This window comes from Asterias amurensis, chromosome 21 (assembly GCF_032118995.1).
Source record: "Asterias amurensis chromosome 21, ASM3211899v1".
NCBI lineage: Eukaryota > Metazoa > Echinodermata > Asteroidea > Forcipulatida > Asteriidae > Asterias > Asterias amurensis.
Window position 1 is genome coordinate 2,299,369 of NC_092668.1, and position 16,007 is coordinate 2,315,375.

At 39.7% G+C, this 16,007-nt stretch overlaps 1 protein-coding gene across 1 annotated transcript in view; it reads right to left on the reverse strand.

Moving 5' to 3' along the window:
- Positions 1 to 4,252: 4,252 nt before the first annotated feature.
- The window catches only part of LOC139952952 (chymotrypsinogen A-like), a 43,533-nt gene continuing 31,778 nt past the window's right edge, over positions 4,253 to 16,007 (reverse strand). The window contains exons 3-5 of the mRNA XM_071952289.1: positions 10,310 to 10,490; positions 8,447 to 8,736; positions 4,253 to 7,663 (exon numbers count right to left, since the gene is read on the reverse strand). Coding sequence (XP_071808390.1) covers positions 7,314 to 7,663; positions 8,447 to 8,736; positions 10,310 to 10,490 — 821 coding nt within the window. The 3' untranslated portion in view covers positions 4,253 to 7,313. The remainder of the gene's footprint in view (positions 7,664 to 8,446; positions 8,737 to 10,309; positions 10,491 to 16,007) is intronic.

Here is a 16,007-nt window from a genome sequence, read left to right on the forward strand (position 1 = left end):
TATCTGAAAGCACACAAATGCAACAAGGGTGTTTTTTCTTTCAATTCTCCTGGAAATTGGATGACCATTTGAGCCCAAATTTACACAGGTTTGTTATTTTGTGCATATGTTGGGATACACCAAGGAGCCCAATTTTATAGAGCTGCTAAGCACCCAACTTTGTTTAGCATCAACAGCAAAAACAGAATTACCAACCAAATTTCTACGTGATTTTCAGGATAAGCAACCCAGTAACAAGCAATGTGCAACAAATGGACGGTTGGTTTGTAATCCTGTTTTTATCAAGGAAGAAATGTCATGCTAAGCAATTTGTTTTGCTTAGCAGCTCTATGAAATTGGGCCCTGTCTTTGACAACAGTGCCTTTAACGCCTAATCCAGTACACGTGCCCACTCCGATTGCAAATATCGAATGGAATTACCAGATGTTTGTTTTACGTTTTTGTGAGAAGCGGCTTGAGGGAAGAGACTAGCTTTCCGGTCGAGTTGAAGAGGTAGGAATACACTGTATTTGATTACAACATGCGGGGTGAGTTCTATTTGCCCATTCAGGTTTGACACATTGTATGTTTTAAAATGATTATGAGTAACGCTGTAAATAACATTGTTTGTTGGAAATATCAGGGTTGGCTAATGAGAACGTATTCATCTTCAGGGATGTATCACATTGCTGGACTAGCTGATTTCTGTTGTAGTATTGCTCCAGCATACTTCTAGGGGACTCTTATTCACAAGGCAGCTATAAATAGGAATGGCCGACTTGCCTCTTAAACAGGGGCGTTCTGAGGAGGACAAAACAACGAAACACAAAGCATGAGATCCATGACTTAAGAATTTGATATTTTTTCGTACAACCTTTAACACTACAACAATTGGCTCTTTGACTATTTATAAGCGATTGTATACGTTGTTTGCTGTATGGCATACACTAACTGGATACTCCATTCACATGAATGGACCGGACTGCACCAATGAACAATATTGCAACTTCAGGATAAAACCCTCTCCATTTGTTGCATACCATGCACATTCTTGAGTGTCCTCTTTTATGATGTACCCTTTATAGTTCCTCTTGAAGTGCGAGTAGCAAGATGGCGCCATACACCTTCCCACTAAAGCAATGGATGACATGTTGACACACCAACGAGCCACATTTATGTAAGTTGCATGCCATCCTTTATATTCCTTTACAATTAACCTTCGAGTAGGCTGAAGAGCAGCAAATAATGGTTTCATTGAAGCCTCAGCACCTTGTAAAGGCACCAATTCTCTGTGATTGTTGCAATCGGAATATGTGCAATTTAAAGGTTATTTTAACAACAATGTGCCAAACTCGCCCAAGTTGCGTAACTCGTCCTGTCTTGTGTAACTCGTCTTGTATGTTTCACTTATAAAATTATAACTCGCCGACCGGTCTTGCTTATAATTCACCTAGTGGCCGAGCTCGTCCTGTCTTGTTTTTAGTTTTACTCGGCCGTGCACCTCTTGAGCTATTTGGGATGCGGCTGTGGCTACTGACTGCTGATGTAACGTTGACGAATAGGCATTTTTACCGGTCTGGCCGCCAAAGCCACCAGTTCGGTCGCGGCATTGAATGCATCGGCAGAAAGAACACTACCAATAACATGACGAAGCGGAAGCCGTGGGTTCGTCAACCTCAAAAGCCGCAGAAAAATTAACATTTGTAGGTTTACTTTTAATTATATTTGTCGTGCCTTTCCATCTTTTTTTAATTTCCGTTCTCGACTATCTGATATTTACTCATCTTGATCATAATGCAAAGAACAGCCCAGTTCCGATGATTGGGTTTTAGTTGGCATTCATTAATCTTCTTGGTCTCATTGAATACGTGCACTAAAAGCAGGCTTATTAAAAAAAATAATACATAAATCTACTTGGAATAAAAACTTTAAAGTTTTCGACAATCCCTAAGAAATGTAATTTGTCTTTTCTCATTCCAGAAATCTGTTTTGACTTTAAAAGGTGTATTAACACATGTAGGCCTAGTACGTAACAACAACAAACAAACGGATAAAAAAGTTGTTTTTACCGTTGTGTAATTTGAATAAGTAAAAGGAGTTTCTCGTGGTTAAAACTTTGTGCATTTTAATAACCGATACGACACAGGTTTAGCTGCGCCGTGCAACTCTATATTATGCAAGACGGCTTCAGTGTAACAAACGAAGGAGCCAAGCCTACATTCGTATGGACTGTGAAAGGGGTAACCCTGTTTCAGCCCTAGGAGTAGGTGGCAATGGCCTCTGGAAAAAAAAATTGTAGCCCACACCTCGTGTGGCCTTCCGGCCGTGTGTGTCAGGCGACTTGCATTAAAAAAAAAAAAAAAAAAAAAAAAAAAAAAAAGAAGAAGTATGAGTTCTTTGAAACATGGCCAATATCCTGAAAACCACTCTCACTGTTGCCTATACCCAATCAAAGCAGACACTCCATCCAATAAGTATTTTCAAGCATTCCCAGCATTTAATGGAACTTTGTAACAGAACCGAATCATTCGAAACCGAATTCCATCGTGTCCATATCCGATGCCTTATTAAGAGGTTAGTGGCCTGCAATGGAGATACCAAGCAAAATATACACCAATGTAATCTATACATGGAATCGAATTCCCGCCAATATTGCGAGAAAACTGACTAAATAGTAATGCTGTGTCTTGGTCTTCTAATATATAAATAGTAAAAGTGCGTGGCTTGATAAACTATCTTCAAATTATTGTAGCATATAGGTTCCACTTTTTGAGAGAAGTGACTGTGGTTTTACAATTTACCTTATCTTGATTCAATTATTATAGGCGCAACCACAGCAATAATATTTTGACTGCATTGTCAATACCGCCGTACCTCGCTAGATTCAAAGAAATTATAAGCGCTGGCGAAGGCGAACCAGCGGCACAATTCTTCTCTCAAATTACCCATGTATCCTACCATACACCTTTAATACCAATTAAATTAAGTGACTGGTTAATAATTGTGTCTGGGGTAATTTGCAGTGTTTACACTAGGCAAAATATAATGATTAATTGAATGAGCTTGTCTATTGAGTCTTGAACCAACAAACGGAACAATGTCAGATGTGCATTTTTTCGTTTTCGGGGATCGGATAGGATTAAAACTCAAGTACCATTGTGGATGCATTAATCAAGGGAGTACAATCTATCATGTATTCTGCTTGTGAACCTGAGCTTGTTGAGTTTTTAACAATTTGTTTTTTATACCAATGTTAACAGTCCATAAAAAGGTTGTTTCTGTTCATAATCCTACTTCAACACTAAATTATCGACATTGTAGGCATATTGTGCACCGTTGGTTGCATGTCTTGCATGCCAAATGATTTTTTGTATAAAAGTTCGTTTGCGATAATTGTAAATATTTTTTCACCTGGAATTTTTGTAAATGAACAAAGAGGGGAAAAGAAAAGTATTTATATACCTTCTGACTGGCACCCCCGAACAAAGATATTGACAAACCGGGACACCGCCAACATGGTAGAGCGCAGGTGTCGCATATGCAATAATGTCCGCCGGACGGTTTTGCATATGCAATCGTGTCCGTCCGGACGCTGCTGCATAATGCAATTGTGTCCGCCCGGACACATTTGCATTTGCAGTTGTGTCCGCCCCCGTGCAAAACCGTCCTTGCAAATTAAACGCGTTTGGTCGACGGAAGACGTTCGTCATTTCTTTTACAAGCTAAGTGCGAGTCATGAATGACATGGGAAATGTTCGGCCGTTGAGTATTCGCTGCAATCATAAAATACGTGAATATTCATGCTGCATATAGGTTCAGTGCATGCACGCCTCGCTTACGCGCGCACATACATGTACATGTCCGCCGGACGGTTTTTGCATAGCGTACAGTATTGCATGGCGGACACAATTGCATCTGACCGCGGCACGTTAATCCGGAGGTCGTTGGTTCGAATCCCACACTAGTCAATTCTTTGTTCAACCCCCCCCCCAAATAAAATAAAAAAACCTTTGTGTAGTTTCGCATCTGCTGTGCTTTTGACCATAGTATGTAATATGCCGCATATATCTTTAAACTTCTATAAATGGATACTATTGTATTTGTTTGTACTTGTTTTATGCCTCTGAAGAAGGTCCGGTTTGGATCGAAAGCTATAAGGCCACCTACCCTATTCATTATTTTAAACTTTTATCATTATATATTTACATTGATTGTTGTTTTACATCACGACATTGTAAATAATTGAAACAATTGAAACAATTCAACGCAGTCATTCATGTTGAAAATTTACTGAAGGCATTTATTTGACAAACATATACAGAGATAAAACACGTCATTCCCCTTGGTATTATTGTGAACATTTTGAGCGGGTCAAATTTTGGCATTATTAAAAAAAAAAAATATTACCTTTTTGGGTGTACTATAATTTTTCTCTAATATCTCTACACCAGCATACACGACAACTGTCATCTAAAGAATTCTACCCGACATAATTGTGACAAAAAACTCCTTCTACAACAAAACGGAGTACGTTACTACATTAAAGTCAATCTTTCCTGTACAATATTTTTAGTTAATCTAACAAATTGCCATAATACATAAATTAGAGCAAGAAAGGCAGACAATAAAAACCGAAAGACTAAAGCACTAGAACTGAACAAGTGACTGTCTTATAGAACCTAGGTTCCAGGATTATTTGTCTCTTATGTGAACTCTGACCCCATTTGAAACCTTTTCACACATATCCAACTGTGAGCCAGAGGTTGAATCTCTCCGCCATTTTTCTTTCTTTTCCAGAAAGCCTTGCTCGATCATATAACTGTACAATATTATATTTATGCTGGTTTAACCCATTAACTATACGTGTACACTGCTGATGTGTGTTAGCACTGTATACTCAGTACTTTCCCGAGTTATATGAACAAAATCACAGGCAAATATTACTCGGGTGGGATTCAAACCCACCCTTGCAAGTCTAGAGTAGTGTCATACCAACTAGACCACCGAGATTGACGGTATAGCTAAAGGCAGTTCGAATCGTGTAAATTTGATACTTTTGCGGATAATTTAGTTTGATACTTTTGCGAATCTGCGAGCCGTTTGACTCTTGGCAGTGGGTTGGGAAAAGGCTGGTACATGCTAGATAATATCAACATTCTAAGATTCGCATCGACGACAAAGGGTCAACGAACTCAAAGGTTGACTTTATTTACATGCGGATTGCAGCTTCGATCTTTTTACACATTCACACAAAAATATACATCGCAAAGACAGTGTAGTTTTATTGTTTTTTGAAGTTCGCATTATCATGCAGCCATCTTTTATAAACCATTCAAATCAATAAGATCAAACAGAGACAGATAGTGAAAATGTAGGCCCTACCTGTCATAAATGGTATGTATGACATAGTACTTTTGGCCGGTGATCTTTTTGGTGTTCATCTTAATTTTGTGCTTAAACAGCTTTTTGAAACTATGCCACCCTGGATACCCCAAAGGATGTTAATATCTTTGACTTAAGAACTCTTACCATGAACTGAAATTCCTAATCCAAGAACAGATTATACAAATCCCCTTTTTACAGAAAAGCTGGCCATAAGTTTGTGAAATCTCACTTTGATGTAAGTGGTAGATGCAGCACACAAAGCGATTAACACTAATCTTACACTGCATCTCTTATAAAGGCCTGAATAAGATTCTCACAATTACTATTTATGAGCGTTTTTATGACCGTTAAAGATCGTATACTTAAGGGAGTTTGAGGTATATGCATATCTTTATGAAACCTTCAAATCCTTGAGTTAAACTTGTCTAAAACATTAATCTTGGCAATCAGATGTATAATTGGTACAATAATAATATTTCAGTATGTATTTCTGTGTGGCATATTTTGGTGACCCCACGCGAAAATTTAACACTCAGTTCCCGAAACAACATTTTTTATATACATCAAAGTTGCCACTGCCATTATAGCGCTTTTCAATGGATAATTCTCCCATTAAATCGATTCAAAAAAGGGAATCATACGATTCACCACTGTGGGTGATGTCCCCGTGTGATGTGATGTTATAATACTTACATATAGTTGCATTGTGAAAGCTTTTTCTTCGTCTCACAAGAGGCGTGTTCTTGGCGGCCCTTACCAAAAAAACAAATTTCTGACGTCCAAGTCACAGATCGAAACAATTTCTGAGAGCTACACGCAAAAACCTCTTTCGGTGTGAGAAAGTTTTGTGAAACACAACATAAAGGTGCTCATCACATAAACAAAGAGAGTGTGTATAATGGGAGACTTTTGGACGCTAGGTGGCAGCAGACATACCAGGTAAATTTCAATTGTTTACGTAGTTCTGAGCATGCGCACATGACCGAGAACAATGGATTTTACCTGGTAGGTCTGCTGCCACCAAGCGTCCCAAAAGTCTCCCATTGTATACCATCATGAAACTTCCAATCACACTTATTATAGAAACAAAAGGTGTAGTTTAAATCCAACTTCAGAGTAGTTTACCATGAATTCCATTGCACTTTTTAAAGAAACGAAAGTTGTATAGTTTGAATCTAACACACCACAGGATAAAAGCTGTGGTGTATAGGTAAAGTTTTTTACTGGTTTATAAATATCTTGTTAATAATGTTAAGGCCATGCCCGAATGAGGCGACCTCAGGCAACACTACGGCTGTTGCTGCAGTTTTAAGTTGAAGGTTTTGGCCGATTGGCTTTGGGCTTACGGTAGTCGCAGCCAAAGCTGTTAGTTCGGACTTGGTATCTGTAACATAATTCCTTCCAAGCATTAAAGGCACTGGACAATATTGGTAATTACTCAAAATAATAACGAGCATAAAAACTTACTTTGTAACGAGCAATGGGGGAGCTGTTGGTTGTATAAAACATGTGACAAACGGCTCCCACTGAGGTAACGTAGTTTTTGAGAAAGAGGGAATTTCTCACTCATGATTTGGAGCTGATCAAATTTTTTAGACATGAAGACTTGTTTAGGCATTCGAAAGCACACCCATTTGTGCGACAAGGGTGTTTTTTTCTTCTTCTTAAATTATTGCATTGCAACTTCGATGACAAATATTGAGTTAAAACTTTTACAGATTTGTTATTTTATGCAAATTGATGGGATACATCGTACTAGTCTTTGACAAGGTGTCCAGTGCCTGTAGATTGTGTTTAATCGGGAATCAGTTTGTAAGTGTCACGTAGTCGAAGTAAGTAACTTAAGATGTTGCGCAAAGCCGTTAGTGGCACCAATGACTTGTGACGTATTTCCGGCCCTTGCAAGGGCCGGAAACACGTCACAACTTACGGTCAAAGGTCAACAGCTATCAGCATTGCTCGAGTCGTAATCTTTTCCTTATCCACGGCAGGTACTCCTCCACCTTTGTGTAGACGGTGGGTATTGGCTTATCAGGGGACCCGTTACAAAAGTAGTTATGCCCCCACGAGACGATACCCCATACCACCCACTGGTCCTCCTTGGACCGGCAGAGGAGCGGGCCTCCACTGTCTCCCTTGCAGGCATCTGTCCGGTGTTCACCGGTCATGTGTCCGGCACAGATCATGTTGTCCGTATAGAGGGCACCGTATGCATTACGGCAATCCTTTGGGGACAGGATGGGCAGCCGGGCCTGGTGGAGAACGGTCGGGTGCTTGGAGTTGAAGTACGTCAGTGGATCTGTAAAAACAAGGGGAAATAAAACACACATAGTTATAATATTGTACTCTCTCTACAAGGTTTTCGTATCAGTCAAGTTAATACTGATATTTTCTCCAATGCAAGAAATTTGTGTTCTCTATCAGGAGAACACTGTTCATTTCCTCTATTATACTAATCAATCCTGCCGACGTTTCAGGTTTCATTTTAATTCATTTTCAAGCCGAACCAATTTTGTCATTCCCGAAAAGAAAAAAAAAAACACTCTTACTTTTTTATTATATCAAAAAGAGAAAAAGAGATGGAGTTTTAATCACGTACAGTGAGTGCAATCTGAAGAGCCGGAAAGATAGTTTGTAGCAACCGGTTGCCCGCGCTAGCCTGTGGTTTCTGTTTACTGTGGTTCACTCTCTCTTTATAATGAACCGGACAGAACAGGATCCCCCTGGAATCCACAGCTGTGGTAGCGATGGTTGCAACTTCACCCGGCTAGAAATCACTAAACAATTATACAGCTGTATTACTGCATAGGGAATTGCTACTACGTAATCCCAGACAAACAAAAACACAAATGGAATAACCATTAATAATTATTAATAAGACCGAATTTTTGAATTTTTTAAATATTTTGTTTTCAAAGGCAAGTTTGCCCCAAACCGGGCTAAAAGCCACTTTAGGTATATAAGGGGCTACAGGGAAAAACCGATTAAACACGAACATAACTCTATGTGAACTTAAGTGTTCGTAATAATGGCCGATTCTGTCTCAAGAGATTTGTAAAAAATAATGTTTAAAGACCCTCACCTGTGAAGCCCCACCCGACCACAAAACACTCATCACCAGGCCCGAACAGGTCCTGAGCCTTCGGCAGTCGCTTGGGTGGTAAACAGGCTGGTTGCACGGCAGGGTTCATCTTGACCATCTTACGTCCACCGGTCTTGAGTCGTACGAGGGCCACGTCGTCTTTGTAGTCTCCCTTTGGGATATACGCCTCGTGGATGTAGACACATTCGATGCGGAATCGCTGCTCGGTGCCGTCTTCCTTCGAGCGATCCTTGTCGCCAAGAGTGACGAAAACTTCGTTTGGTTTATGTCTTTGTAAACAATGAAAACAAAAACCCTCATATATAACGGCCATAGTGTAATCTTTATCACATCTTTATCTACATCATTAGTTGTCTGTATCACCATAAAGAGATTTCCACATGGTGTTACCGCAAACCTGTCTTAGTTTTACTTCAACCATGCAAAGTTTTAAAACCTAAATTTAGTTATTATGTATCAAGCTCGAGGCAGTTCCAATGACAATTTGTTTTCACATTTCTCATTATTTTATGGAGGATAGTTAACTTAATAGCTAGAATAATGTGTCGTGTGCTGCCGAAGTGTTCCTTCTGTATGCTATACAAGAGGCTGACTCTAAGTTGAAAAAGAAATTGTCTTGTGGGACAAAGCCTTTACATTGCAACTTTTTGTCCTACTATTAATTTGTGTTTTTCCCGACTTCTGATAGTTTGTACACCGAATCATCGCAGCCGTTATGATGTAGATATTGTCCATGCTTGTTATCGGCCAGTTGAAATGCGTTTTATATCAAGAGGGAAGCCGTAGCGTCAAGTGTGTTTTATGTAGGGCGCCCCCACTCGGACTTATGCACAGGTTCACGTGCTTAGAACCAGTGACCTGTATGATCTTCAACAGCGACCCAATAACTTTTTTAAACCGAAACATTCTGTGAGCTTTCTGAACTAGTTGAAACTTGTTGAACAGTGCAGTTGTACTTTTCCCACCCATACAACTCTCAAGGCGTTGAAAATGTTTACGTTCGTAGTCTGTCCCAGGCGTTTTGGTGCAAGTTCGCTGTTGCAAAAATTATTCCGAATCGATGGCTAGAAACGATCGGTTACCAACGGGCGAAAATCCAAGGAAGGAGTTTTACTTCGTTACAATCGACGTCGTGCGTAACCAACCGCGGGCTACAAAACTCCCGCTTCCCACTTTATATGCCCCCTAGTGACTTACGCATTTCATTACATAGTCACGCATTTTTTTTACACAGCAAGGTGAGTTTGAAGAAACCCTTTCCAACCAAAACATGCATGTTTAAATTGTTTGTGCGAGAGTCACTTTCCTTGGGCCAAGAGGCTCGCGATCAATTCTGTTAGACACCGCTTTCCCGCTCTTTAAAATAATAAATTGGTATCGAACTTGCGGATTCTGTTTCATTGAGTCATTTGTAGTGATTTGATTAAGTGCTGTTGAATCATTCATTGTGTGCAGCTAGACTAGTAAAGTATAGTTGTCAAAACAAACTTGTGGTTGAAATGCAGTGACGGACTTCAGAAGGTTTCTGATTTGTATCTATAAGCTCACATCAGATTTAAACGCACTGGACACTATTGGTAATTTACTCAATCGAACCGCCTCTAGCTACCGGGCAACCTCGGTAGTCTAGTTGGTAAGACACTGCTCTAGAATTGCAAGGGTCGTGGGTTCAAATCCCACCCGAGTAACATACCTGTGATATTTTTTTCACAGGACTCAGGAAAGTACTGAGTATAAAGTGCTAACACACATCGGTGTATGGGTATAAACACAAATCAATATACTCAAAATAATAGTTGTTGCATAAAAACCGTGGTTTCGAAAAGAGCCTTAGACAATCACCTGTCGAAACAATGTGCAGCAGTGAGTACAAAATCCTCATTCAGCAGCGTGCCTCCACAGTAAGGTTGCGTTCCGTCAAGTTGAGTGAACTGCACCAACCAGGGCCATCCCGCCTTTGACGCATGCCCAAGTACCACCCGTTTGGCGATGCTGGACTCTAAGCGACGACGTCCGCACGTTTCTGTCGATGAAAAAGGCGGGAAAAATCAAACAGATCAATATTTCAGATTGTTTGAAACGTTTATTGGTTATTATTAAAATATATAATATATATATTAGCATAAAAACCTTACTTAGTAACGAGCAGTATGATATTAAGCATTGTGAGAAACGATTCCCTCTGCAGTAACGTACGTAGGTTTTGAGAAAGAGGTAATTTCTCACTCATTAATATGAATTGAATCTGAGAAAGCCTTTCTCATCAGGCATCTGAAAGCACACTTGTGCAATTTCCTCGGTTTTTTTCTTCTTGTAACTTTGTTTTTTTTTCCATTATTGAGTCCAAGTGGTTACACATATGTTATTTTATGCATGTTGGGATATACCAAGTGAGAATATTGGTCTTTGACAATTATTACCAAAGGTGTCTTTAAACCGTCATCTTTGATGCGATTGGCCGCCATCTTTGATGAAACGTGCCGCGTGGAAGGCTATCATGGTATGACAGCAATCTCTTGTAGCATAATGACGTCAAATACTGACGTCAGATGCAACAAGGACTCATTCACCCCCCCCCCCCACTCAATTTGATGAGGCGTGACGTCATTAATGGGATCAAGCATATTATATATCTTTTGTTAATTACTAATTATTTTGAGTACTAATGTTGATGCCGTTGAACTTTCCAAACAAGTCGTGCTGTTTCAGAATAACAAAAACCAAAATTGCATTGTATTTTTTCAGCTTTATTTACCCTTCATTTTATTGACTCCTTTCCTACTAGCTTGACCAAGTCCACTTCACTAAATCCTGCGAGACTTAACAACAATTTTCCTTTATGTGTGGAGTACCCTTTCACGCAGATAAAGCAAAAACGACTCTTGGGGTTCGTTTCTCATATATTCTGTTACCCCTAATTGCAGTTTTACATTCAAACCCATTCTCAATCATCAGGGGTTTACATTCCGCGAAGAGAACACAAAACCTTTTCTCTTATAAATCTCTCCCCTGACTAAAATGCATTTACAATGCGACCTTAAGTCATATTAAGATATACTAGACAAAGTGATCAGTAATTTCACCAGCGAGCAAGCGAGCGAGTGAGCGACCGATTTTGTGTACTGCGAAATTGTAACCTTTTTTAATATCCGTTCTGAACGAAGGAACACGCGCACAGCGTATTCCCCCGACTCGCGGCGCCCGGCTTGGATGGCACTTTCCCCCCGTCAGTATTTGTGTCGAGAGGTGTCGATAAACACTACTTCGGACAGGTGTCATGGGTTGCCATTATTGCTTAGGGAACCGAAGAGTTTTTCTGACAACCCATTCCAGGGGTCCTCGTGGACATGGCAGAAAATAGCTTCTTTTTCTGTCCCCCTTTTCCTCACAAAATAAAGTAAAATTTCACAAGGGTATTTCTGGAATATCGATTATGATTTTTGATCAACACGTTTGATTCAAAAGGTGCGCTCCGCGCAGATTTTAATTTGCCCGGTCCCATGATTAACCCACGGGCGAAATTAGAGACTCGGGGTGCGTTGACCTAAAAAAGCTGAAATATTATTTTTTCTTTCAGAAATATTTTCCTTCAAAAATAATAATCATACCATGGATCGTGCTCGCCTTGCCTTTCGGAATTTAATAGCGCAATCAAAACGCAAATATCATAGCCAGAAGGTTTTGAACTAATTTTTGTGTTGTTGCATCAAAGTATTATTCGAGTATCTTTCACAATAATATAAATTGAAACTTAATCTTAGAGATGACCATAAAAATAAAGACAAAGTAAACATTCTTATGAATTGACTTCCGAATTCCAATTTGTAATCTTAAGATGTTCTAATAACAATCGCGAAAGCAACCATAATAACCCCAAGGTAACTGGAGATTATTATCTACGACTACATCTCTATAGAAAAATGATGTAAACTTTAACATTTCGTAACAAGGTTTTCTTAAGGTCTTCCGGGGATTTATTTTATTTTTATATAACCGTAAATTGGAACTGAAATTAAAATACATGCTTCAGTAAGTTGCCACTAATAAGATTTTATAATTAGCACGGTGTACCTGAAAATGATGTTCAGAACTGCTGCATGACTTGGGTACAGTAACTAGAAAATTTGCTTACCGTTAAAGGGAAGGTACACTATTGGTAATTGCCAAAGACCGGTCTTCTCACTTGGTGTATCTCAACATATGTATAAAATAAGAAACCTGTGGAAATTTGAGCTCAATTGGTCATCGAAGTTGGGAGAAAATGATGAAAGAAAAAACACCCTTGTTGGACGAATTTTTGTGCTTTCAGATAGGAATAAAAGACTTCTAGCTCGAACTTATATTATTTTAGTGAGAAATTACCTCTTTCTCAAAAACTACGTTACTTCAGAGGGAGCCGTTTCCCATAATGTTTTATACTATCAATAGCTCTCCAATGCTCGTTACCAAGTCAGTTTTTAAGTTAATATTTTGTTTTGAGTAATCACCAAACGTGTACCTTCCCTTTAAACAGCGATGTGAAATTGGGCACTTGTGTTTCTTCGCAACAAGGTGTGGGTTGGGGGTTGGGGGTTGGGGGTTGGGGGTTGGGGGTTGGGGGTTGGGGGTTGGGGTTCAAACAATGGAACCACCCAACCACATTAACGTGTGGGATCACGTGATGAACAAACTCATACAATGACGTATAGAAGGGCACGTGCGTGGTCAAAACACCGATACGTCATAAGATTGATTTATCTCGTGTGTGTTAAGGCCGAGTTAGAGTCGGTCGCGCGATGGTCGGGCGTCGAAAATCTTGACGCGCGATCATAAAAAGACATGGTTTTTAGGCCTCAGTCTTAGGATTGCGCGCAAGATTTCCGTCGCGCGACCATCGCGCGACCGACTATAAACCGGCCTTTAATCAGTCTAGATTGATTTGTCTTGCTAGTTAATCGCTATGATTCTGACTGATGGGTCAAGCTTGGGGGTAAGGTGCGATGGAGTGGTACGTATATTGGAATCCGTGATTGATGGATGAAACCAGAATTTGATTAAAGGAGTTTAGTTCCTGCCCGACAGGGGTGACTGTTCCATCGTGACCGTCATTTGGTCCACCAAAATCGAGCGGGGGCCTAAAGTCGACCTTTTTAGGCAATTTTGCATGGTACCCAAAATGTATTGCATGCGTAGTTAACCAGGTAACATAGTGACGAGTGGTTGACAAAAAATGGTCACTACTCGAACTGGCTCTTATATGGGGAGGTGCGGGGGGGGGGGCGGGTCAATACTCAGGAAAAATACACTATCAGTCTGCATCTATCGTGTTCAAACATCTTACTCCCAAATCAACCTTGTTTTTTTCCCCCAAAAGATTCTACAGATTTTCTTTTAGTTGACAGGTGATCCGGGTGTCCATCTATTATTCCGGGTCATCAATACAAAATTATAAGCCATCAATCCGGGTCTTGATCAGCTTTTAACGACACATAAATCCGGAGCGTCGTTTCCTTTCTCAGAGTCAAATCCGGAAACTATTCTGGCAGTGCTGCTGGCCAAGGTACCGATGCGCGTTCCGGGTTGATCCAACTCTACCAGTCCACCATGATATGGGTCAACGGATGTTGGGTTAGGATGGGATGGGGCGGGGTAGGGGTTCTGTATTGACCAACACACGAAGAGTCGTCAATGATAGCCCAATTTCATAAAGCTGTTAAGCAGAAAATACTGTTCGACAACATTTCTGTGCTAAGCATAAATCAAGTGGGGCACAAGTAATCACAATAGTGTAAAATTCATGTAGTTTTTTGCTGGTAGTCTGTTTCTGTTAAGCATTACTTTTCTGTGCTTAGCAAACAAAAATTGCTTACAGGCTTTATGATTGTAGGCCCGTATGGCAATGTCTTCGTATTAGTGTGGTCTATTAATTATTCAAAATGATGAAACATTGGATGAAGTTTGATATAGGCAATGTTCATGATGTGGATTTTCTCATGTTTTTTGTTAAGCAATACTTTTATGTGCTTAGCAAGTTTTCGTGCTTACAGGCTTCATGAAATTAGGGCCCCGAAAGGCAAGAGGTCCCTGTATCTAGTGTGACCTATACTCGCAGTGAGAGAACACACCGGGTGCAGTTAAATAGGCAATGCTCAGGATGTGCGTTATCTCCTGTTTATGCTAAGTAATGTTTTTCTATGCTTAGCAAGATTTTGTGCCTACAGGCTTTATGAAATTAAGGCACTGAATGGCAAGGGGCATTGTATCCAGAGTGATCTATATTCACAGTAAACGAACACTGGATGTAGTTCAGTTTAGGCAGTGCATGATCTCATTTCAAAACAGTTTACAGTAAAACCGCGTCTTTGTCTTGTTGTTGCACCTAGAATAAATTTAATATAAGTGGGGATTTTGTATACATCCACCTAAAGGCCAAGTTGTCCGGTTTTAAATGCAATTTGTTAACCACGATACTTTCCTGTGCTGTGATAATATATTGATTGTCAACACTTGAGGATTTATTCTTTAAAAATAGGTAGTTAAAGTTAATCAGATTAATTTATTATGATTTATTTATTCTGAATTAGCGGTCTCATCAGCTATTCATTATTTTTTGTGTGGATGACGATTGAGTAGGGCTTACTGATGGTTCGTTTAAACTATACGATTCAAAACAAAACGGGACTGTATCCGGTCATCGACCTACTTTAAATAAGTATCCCAGTTAGAAAGTTTGGGTATCGTGACAGTTTAATTAAAAACAAAATATTATGATAAACCCATCAAAGAATAATATTTTTAATGTTTATATGAGGCAGTGCATGATGTGGTACCAATATTGGTTTGTGGTAACGCCATGTACGATTTTGGTAGATTACGCATAATAATATGTATATTATGTTCTTTTAAGAACTTGTCTTGCGTTATATTTTACAAGAATTTCGGAATTCGGGAGATTAAATGCGGTTATTTGAAATGCGGCTTTCGTCAAAACGAGTTACGAATTTTTACCTATCAACGATATTTCGTTTATCTCTGCAAATAGTTTCACAAAGTTTCTGTTTAAACAGTGGTTGGAAATGGATTGACACAATGCTCGATATAAACATGTGTAATGGGGGCAGTTTTATAGTGTCAATCGTAAACAAAGAAAAACACGGCCAAAGGTCTATTATAGCTTCAGGTTCCATACATCTTTAACGCGCTATATTTTGTTTTATTCTCTCTTACAGAAGTACCCCCCACCAAATTATCTAAAGAATTCCTAGGATTCCTAGCGCAGAATGAAGATACAATAGGTAGCCAGGACTACACCTACACGGCACGTTAAAAACACCAAACGATTGGATTGGGGGCTCATTAATGGGCCATGGTGTTAACTCCCCCCCCCCTCCTGTGATGCATGACATTCGTCAGAGGATTTTGCGACCCACTTCTGTTCGAGAGGCAAACAAGGCACAGTATGGGAACATTTTATTTTGGGAGGGGCAGGCATCCCCTCCCACGTAACGGCTGGGATTGGACTCGAAGGTATGACACTGTTTTCATTCCAAAAGAACAATTT